The sequence below is a fragment of the Marmota marmota genome, unplaced genomic scaffold (genome assembly GCF_001458135.2).
Source record: "Marmota marmota marmota unplaced genomic scaffold, marMar, whole genome shotgun sequence".
Lineage (NCBI taxonomy): Eukaryota > Metazoa > Chordata > Mammalia > Rodentia > Sciuridae > Marmota > Marmota marmota.
In genome coordinates this window covers 1,284,525-1,292,100 of record NW_026000079.1, presented here as the reverse complement: position 1 = coordinate 1,292,100, position 7,576 = coordinate 1,284,525, and the positions used below count along the sequence as shown (strand labels likewise).

Sequence of the window (7,576 nt, the reverse complement as noted above, 5' to 3'; positions counted from 1 at the left end):
TAAGAGACAGGTGGCAGGCTCCCTGGAAGTACAGGTGGCGGCAGGCCACGCAGGCCCCAGGGTCTTCAGGCCGGCTGCAGCCCCCCAGACACTCGGCGTGGCAGCAGGCGCCCCCGGCCGTGCAGGCCAGGCCTTGGGGGCAGGGACACACTGTGGGCAGAGAGCTGGGTCAGACCTCACCACTCCTCTCAGCCCTGTCACCCTATGCCAGCCTGACCCCATGGCACTCTCAGCTTGCCTCCTCTGATTCAGTGACACCGGTTTCCTTCCGACAGGGTCTTCTGAGGACAAGGACCATCACTCCTCTCTGGCTCTCCACCTCCCACGGTGTCCAGTTGGGGGTGTTAGAACTCAGGACAGAGGGGTGACCTTGCCCATCAGGGTTGCTGCTCTCCGGCCTGCTGTCCTGTCTAGGCCTGGTGCCCACATCATCGCTGGGCACCGTGCCAGGATGAACCAGCTGGTCTTTCCTGAGCAGTGAGGCCAGGGCCAAGGTGGGCTTGGGAGCGTGTGGAGGGAGGGGTCACCACCCCTCATGTGTCCATGCCCTGCCCATTCTGCCTCCCTCTCCAGCTCCCCCTCCCCCGGGGCAGGGGGTGGCCCCAGCCGCAGCAGCAGAGGTGGGTTCAGTGCCAGGGACACAGAGCCTGGATGGGCACCGGGGCAGCTGGGTGTCTGGGAGCCATGTGTGGGGTGGGGTCAGCCAGGGTCTGTTGATACTGTACACGAGAGGGCTTGGAACAGCTGTGTTTACAGCCAACAGGGAGGCTCAGGGAAGTGGCCTCCGCTACAGCAGGGATCCGGTTACTCGCCTGCCCTTATGCGGAGGCCAAGGAGGTGAGAGGAACTGACCTCCATGAACTGTCTGGAAGAGACTCCTAGCGCTCCGGCTTCCGAAAAGTCTTCCTTCCTCCCCCTAACTTTCATTTCCCCTCCTCTAGCACCCCTCCTCCTTTCCTCCCTCTCTTCTCCACTCCTTTCCTCTGTTCCATAAATACTCTCCTCCTCCTCCTCTCTTCTACCTCCTCCTCTTCTTCTTCCCTCTTTTTCTTTTCTCTCTCTCTCTCTCTCTCTCTCTTTCTTTCATACTGGGGACTGAACCCAGGGTGCTCTACCACTGAGCTACATCCCCAGCCCTCCTTTTAATTTTTTTTTTTTTTTCAGACAGGGTCTCACTAAGTGGCCCAGGCTGGCCTTGAAATTGCAGTCCCGCTGCCTTAGGATTCCCAGTCCCTGGGATCATAGGTGTGGGCCGCTGCACTTAGCACGCGGCCACTTTTACTATGAACCAGAACCACTACGGTGGCCCAGGCGCTTCTCTAGTACTCTGTGGAACTCACCTCTCCTGACAACCCTGGGATCCCTTTACAGAAGAGGGGCCTGAGGCACAGCCAGTAAGCAGTACAGCTGAGACCTGGACCCAGCCACCTGGCTTTGTCCTAAGACTGCCTGTTCAGTCTTCTGTCCATATGTGCATATTTTCTCCCCACTGTCCCATGCCTGCCTTGTTTGTACCTGTCCATGACCTATTCCATGACTACCTGATGCTGATCCTGCCTCCAGTACTGGGGATTGAACCCAGGGGCACATTACCACTGAACTACATCCCCAACTCTTTTTTTTTTTTTAATATATATATTTTTTAGTTCTCGGTGGACACAACATCTTTGTTGGTATGTGGTGCTGAGGATCGAACCCGGGCCCCACGGCAAGTGCGCTACCGCTTGAGCCACATCCCCAGCCCCCCCTCCTAACTCTTTTAATATACCACGGGGCCTGGCTTTGATGCCATATTATATCTACTCCTAGTTGCTACATCAGTTACTTAACTCTCCTGAACCTCGGTTTCATTTTCTGTAAAATGGGAATAACTGTAGTACCTGCCTCATCAGACAAGATTAAATCAGTGGCAGTAGGTACCCACCTGCACCATCCTGTGGCCACCCTGGCCCACCAGGCCCTGCTTCCCTGTGCCCCGGGGTCATATTCTGTGCCACACCCACCTCTCTGACAGTGGCTGGAGGTCCAGCACCTGTAGTCCGTGTGCCCACCAAAGGTGGTCCTGGCACAGGGCTCACCAGCGGCTCCCAGCACCCCTGGGCACACGTCTGCACACTCCTCGCCCAGCTTGTTGCCCACGATGTGGTTGGCACCGGGCGCAGGCTGCAGCAGTCCCCAGTCGATGGTGGACAGGTGGCAGAGTTCCTGGTTCTTCTCCACGCGCACAGCCCCGCGCAGCACAGCCCCCAGCGCGGGCAGCCCCACGTCGCGCAGGTGTGGCATCTCGAAGATGACCAGCGCGTAGCCCAGGAAGAGGCGCGCCCCCCGGATCACCGCGAGGTTGGGGAAGAGGTCCCGCAGGCTCTCCAGGCCGTAGACGCGGAAGAGCAGGAGGTAGTCGGTGACCTGGGTGAGGCGGGGGAAACTGAGGCCGCGGAAGTCCTCCCCCGTGGCCGTGAACATGAGCAGGATCTGCAAGTGGCCCTCCACCACGCTGCAGTTCTCCAGCCGCCGCAGCTCCGCCACCTCTGAGCGGATGTCCAGGCTGGGGCACACTGTGGGCACACATGGCATGCGACAGTGAGTGCATCCCAGGCCAGGCACCCTGTCGCCCCTGGCTGCTTTGGGCTAAGGGAACCACTTGCGCTGCCGGACACCAAATGGTGTCAGGCTCTGCTCTGGGCAGGGGTGGCCTCCTCCCAGGGCCTCAGAGGGCTCACCAGCCACTATAGCCACAAGTGAGTCCTTGATTTCCGCTTCCAAACCTACTTCCTGTCACCGTCAATAGCAAGTTCGCTCTTGCAGTCCTGCTTGACCTTTTTTCTTTTTGGGGTACTAGGGGTTCATCCCAGGCGTGCTCCACCGAGCCACATCCCCGGCCCTTTCTATTTTTTACTTTGAGACAGTGTCTCACTAAATTGCCCAGGCTGGCCTCGAACTTTCAATCCTCCTGCCTCAGCCTCCTGAGTCACTGGGGTGACAGGCGGGTGCCGCGGTGTCTGGCTACCCTTAACTTTTCTTTCCCTCCCTCTATGTTCTGTGGGCTTCATATTTTATATATGTCCAGAACCTGACCACTGATCACCACTCTCGCGGTTTCCACCATCATCTTATTCTGGATCTACAGCCTCCAAAATTGCCTTCCTGCTTCTGCCTGGCCTCTCTGTGCTGTTCTCCACTCTAATGCCATGGTGACCCCAAGACACCGTTGGACCACACTCCTCCTCTGCTTGAGCCCCACCTCCCATGACTCCCATCTTGCTTATGTAAAGGTCAAAGCCCTGCAGTTTAGGCCCCTTTAACCCCCTGATTTCATTCCTTTTCTTTCTCTCCTTCAACCACTTTGACCTTTTGGATGTCCCTCAAACAATCAGCCAAACTCCTGCCTCAGGGTCTCTGTCCCTTCTGTTCCCTCTAGGTAGAACACTCTTCCACCTACATGGTTTCCTCACCTTCATAAGTGACCATCCTTTTAAAAACTGTGACACTACCCACCCTCCATCCCCTGTTTAATTTTTCTCTAGCGCTCTCAACTCTGGTTAATATATAATCTACTTTATTTATTTTGTTTATTGTAAGCTCCATAGGGCAGTGATCTTTGCTTAATTCATCGCTGGATCCTAGTGCACGGTAGAGTGCCTGACACAAAACTGGCACTCAATAAATATTTGACAAGTGATTGAATCCTGAGGCTGGGAAGCAATGAGCACTGAGCTTCATGCCCCCCCCCCTTTTTTCGTGGTCTTAGGGATATAACCCAAGGGCGGGCAGTCTACCACTGAGCTACATCCCCAGCCCTTTAAATTTTTTTTTTTTTTTAAATTTTGAGACAGGGTCTCAGGCTGGTCTCAGGCCAGGCTGGCCTTGAACTTGCAATCATCCTGTCGCGATCTCCCAAGTTGTTGACATTAGAGGCATGTGTCCCCATGCCCAACGCCTACATCCTACCTTCTCTGCCTGGCTCCTGCCTTGGCTTACCCTTGAAGGACACTCCATGGCTCCCGTTGCCAGAGCTCACATTTCAGTTCTTGGGCCCGACACTCTGGGTGTAGATTACCTGATCCCACTCCTGTCTCCAGCCTCAGTCCTTGTCCTGCACAGCCCAGGCCAAGGCTCCTCCTAACCCTCTGATCCTCAGTCACTCACTTCCCCCTCGGGCTTAGCTGCACTTAGTCTGTCAAGGCTAGTCAAGAGCATACCTGGGGCATCACCTGACACTGTTGTCTGCGTCTCCATCACCCCCTCCAGGGAGGATGGGGCCCAGGAGTCAGCTCTGCATGCCCCATGATGCCCAGTGCAGGGCTGGAACAACAGGGCTCCTGGGGACTGTGGACCATGGGCATCTGCATCCCACATCCCTCCCTCCCTGGGGACCCAGAATGCCTGCCTTCCTCAGACTGGCCCCAGGTCTACTCCCCGTTGTCGCCCAAGGCACTTGGGGCTCTTCCCCTGTAGGGGCTGGATGCCTGCTTCAGTTTCCCCCAAGGGGCCTTGCGTGGCTCCCCTTGCTGAAGCTGCAAGTCTGGTCCAGCTGACCTGTCCAGCCTCTGCTGCCTCCCTTCCCACCTGGCGCTGCGGCAACATCACACGCACTGTCCAGGCTCATTTGGTGATGGTTTGTTAGAGGGGCAGGGGCAGGGGAGGCTGGCTCCCAGGGGCTTGCTTCCCACCTTCTTCACATGGTTATTAGTGGACCTGAGCTTGGCTCTGCCCAGCAGCTGTGTGTGTGTGTGTGTGTGTGTCTGGGCTCAGGCAGCCGCGCACGCACACACACCAAAGGGAGGCAGAGAATGGGAAGACACTTCTAGCCCTCCAGGAGAAGGCCAATCAGGCTCTGCCAGGCAGATGGGGGGTTCTCTCAGGCGCCCACTTCCCATCATGCCCCTGCCTCTCTAGGGCTCCCCTGATGGGAGTCATTTGGAAAAACAAATCTAAGACCTTTGCAAATTAACCCCTGCCTTCCCTCAAGACACAGCTCTGCAGAGTGCACTGGGAACGCAGCATCTGTGTCCCCTGACCAAACACTGACCCCACCCACCCAGGGACATGCTCCTGCCCTGACAACTGTGTTCCCATCTGGCATCCACTGGGCCCTGTCCTGGCACAGCAATGGAGGGGGAGAGGAGGGGGCTCAGTGGAGGGGCACTGTGGTTTGCAGGCAGAGACTCTGGGACTAGCATCCCTCAGGGGACCCCCCGACCCCTACCCATTTGCATCACTCCCCTGTCTCTGTAGGAAGGGGAGGCTCTCCCCTGCCCCTGGGGGCCCCCAGTCTCAAGGACATCATGAGACCCTCAGGCAGGCACAGAGCAATAGATTCCTGAGCTCCCTCAGTCTGGAGGAGGATGGTGGGATTGAGGAAGGGGATCCCACTTATTCTTTCCCCCTTGACTCTTCCCCCCATTGCTCCTTTTCCTCCCCCCATTGATCCCCTGCTGTGCCCATGAGGGCCACTTGCCTTCAAGGTCACACCCCAGCTTCTGATCCCTACTAAGGAAAGGCAGCTCTTGCCCAGAGCCAGTCCCTCTCCCTACAGCAGACAGGTCCTAAGAGTGGGGGACAAGGGACAGGGCCCTGAATGCAGGAGCTCGGGACCTGTCTAGGTTTACTGCCCCATTGACTGAGCCTGTTTCCCGCCTGCACATTCAGTTACTTAATAGCGCCTGGTTCTCAGCTACCTGTCCCAGCCTTGTACCTTCCCATTCCATGGCCCCACAAATGACCTCACACTCTTACAGCCTCATTTATGGTTCTCATACAGATTTTACAAGGATCATGACTTCACAAACTGGAATGGAAGACATCTATTTATCCCATTTCCAAGTCCTCATCTCCTAGGGAGCTGAGAAAAAAAAAAACAAAACACTTTTATGTAGACCACTAACTGTTTTTCCCAATGGGAAGTCCTTCTGAGAGCTGACCTAAGTCTTCACATTGCAGTAAAGAATAAGATGCATTCCAGCCGGAGGCTCAGTTGTTTGGCTTCCCAGCTCTCTGGGAGGGAGATGGAGGTCTGGGAGACAATGCTGGGGACTCACCCTCTAGTGTATCCAGGCCAAATCCCAAGGAGAGGAGAATCATAAGGTGGCAGGCTCCCCAGGGCCACAGACCAGGCACTGCCATGGTCCCAGCCCTGGCTTGTGTTCCGTCTTGGCCCTCCTCCAGGTGGCTCCAGAGAAGAGAAGGGTCTGACCACCTTAAAGGACGCCAAGACCCAGGCTTCGAAAGGAGGGGAAGGGAAAGGGCAGGGAGAGCAGGAATCCCCCCTCTGACAGCTGGAGGCAGAGGAGGAAATGCGACCACAGACACACCAGTGACGGGCTGCTGGAGACTAGGGACTCCGTGTGACTCCAGAGACAGAGAGATGGGAACAGAGACGCAGTGACAGGGAGAGCCTCAGAAAGGCCCCCAAAGGGAGAAAGTGACACAAGGTTCAAGAGCGGCCCGAGGCCTCCGAGGTGAGGCGGAGCGCAAGCCCAGGGAGAGCCCCGGGGAGGCCGAGCGTCGTGTCCCTCCGCTGTCCTCCTGGGCACACTCTGCCAGCGCGAGCGGCCGCGCTCCAGCAATATCTCCCGGGGCGGGCCCGCCGACCGCGCCCAGCCGAAACGGATTGGCTTGCGGGGACTTCTCCCGTCTCTCCGCCCCTCCCGCTAAGCCAAAATATTTAGCCTGACAACTGAGGGGCACAGATCTGTTGGGGAAATAAGGTCCAATTACGGGGGTGGGTGGGGGAGAGGCAAGAACCGAGCTCCCCCAGCCCTCCTCCGGCTGCCCCGGGTCCTCTCCCGGCCCTGCTGCCACCTCTGCTGCAGAATTCCTCCAAGTGGACCTACACAGCCGGACAGACCGACAGCACCCGCGTGTCCTGGGGGAGAGGTGTTTCTGGATTCTACCAACAGGTGCCTTGACACCTGCGGGGTCACTCCGAACAGCCTCGACCCGGAGGAGACTGCTGGAACCTGGCGAGGAGGTGGACAGTGTCTCCTGAATATTCAAGCCCGCGCCTCACAGAGCCTCTCTCAGCCTCAGGGCCACACTTGTCCTCGGTCCCTTAAAGAGGGCGATCACCCTGGGAGGCTCCGCCTCTGCACGCTCACCTTAGTGAATTCAGGCTGCTCGGTTGGTCTATCTGTGCAGCCCTGTGTCGGGGACCTTGGGGGGCCGTCCGTGCAGAGGCCCTGGCAGCGAGGAAAACTGGTGGCCTCGAGGAGGATTTCCTTCCCCCGCTGCCTGGGCACCTGTCGACCTCCTTCCCCAAAGTCCCTCCTCCTCCCTCTCCCCTCCCTCTCCTGGTCTTGAGATTGACGGGATCTTGCAGATGCCAAGGCTGGGTGCTGAGAAAGACTGGGGCCTGCCTTCTGGTTCCGTGGGTGCTGGGGATCCCGGGGCTTTCCAGGTGCGCAGCCTCCAAGGGCTGACGCGTCCCCAGCTCCACCCGCGGGCGGCTCCCGCGTCCGAAGAGCTAAGAGAAGGTCTATTAATTTCTCCGTGAAGAAATCGATGCTCCTGTCAGGATGGCGATCGATGCCAGTCCTGCTCGCCTGGCCCTACCCGGCTCGGGGGCCCCAGCTGCCTG

The 7,576-nt window shown here is 57.8% G+C and overlaps 1 protein-coding gene across 1 annotated transcript in view; it reads right to left on the bottom strand.

The window, feature by feature from the left end:
* The window catches only part of Insrr (insulin receptor related receptor), a 19,496-nt gene extending 12,256 nt beyond the window's left edge, over positions 1-7,240 (bottom strand). Inside the window, exons 1-5 of the mRNA XM_015502642.2 lie at positions 7,098-7,240; positions 6,802-6,959; positions 6,039-6,691; positions 2,004-2,555; positions 9-150 (exon numbers count right to left, since the gene is read on the bottom strand). Coding sequence (XP_015358128.1) covers positions 9-150; positions 2,004-2,555; positions 6,039-6,123 — 779 coding nt within the window. The 5' untranslated portion in view covers positions 6,124-6,691; positions 6,802-6,959; positions 7,098-7,240. The remainder of the gene's footprint in view (positions 1-8; positions 151-2,003; positions 2,556-6,038; positions 6,692-6,801; positions 6,960-7,097) is intronic.
* Positions 7,241-7,576: the final 336 nt, after the last annotated feature.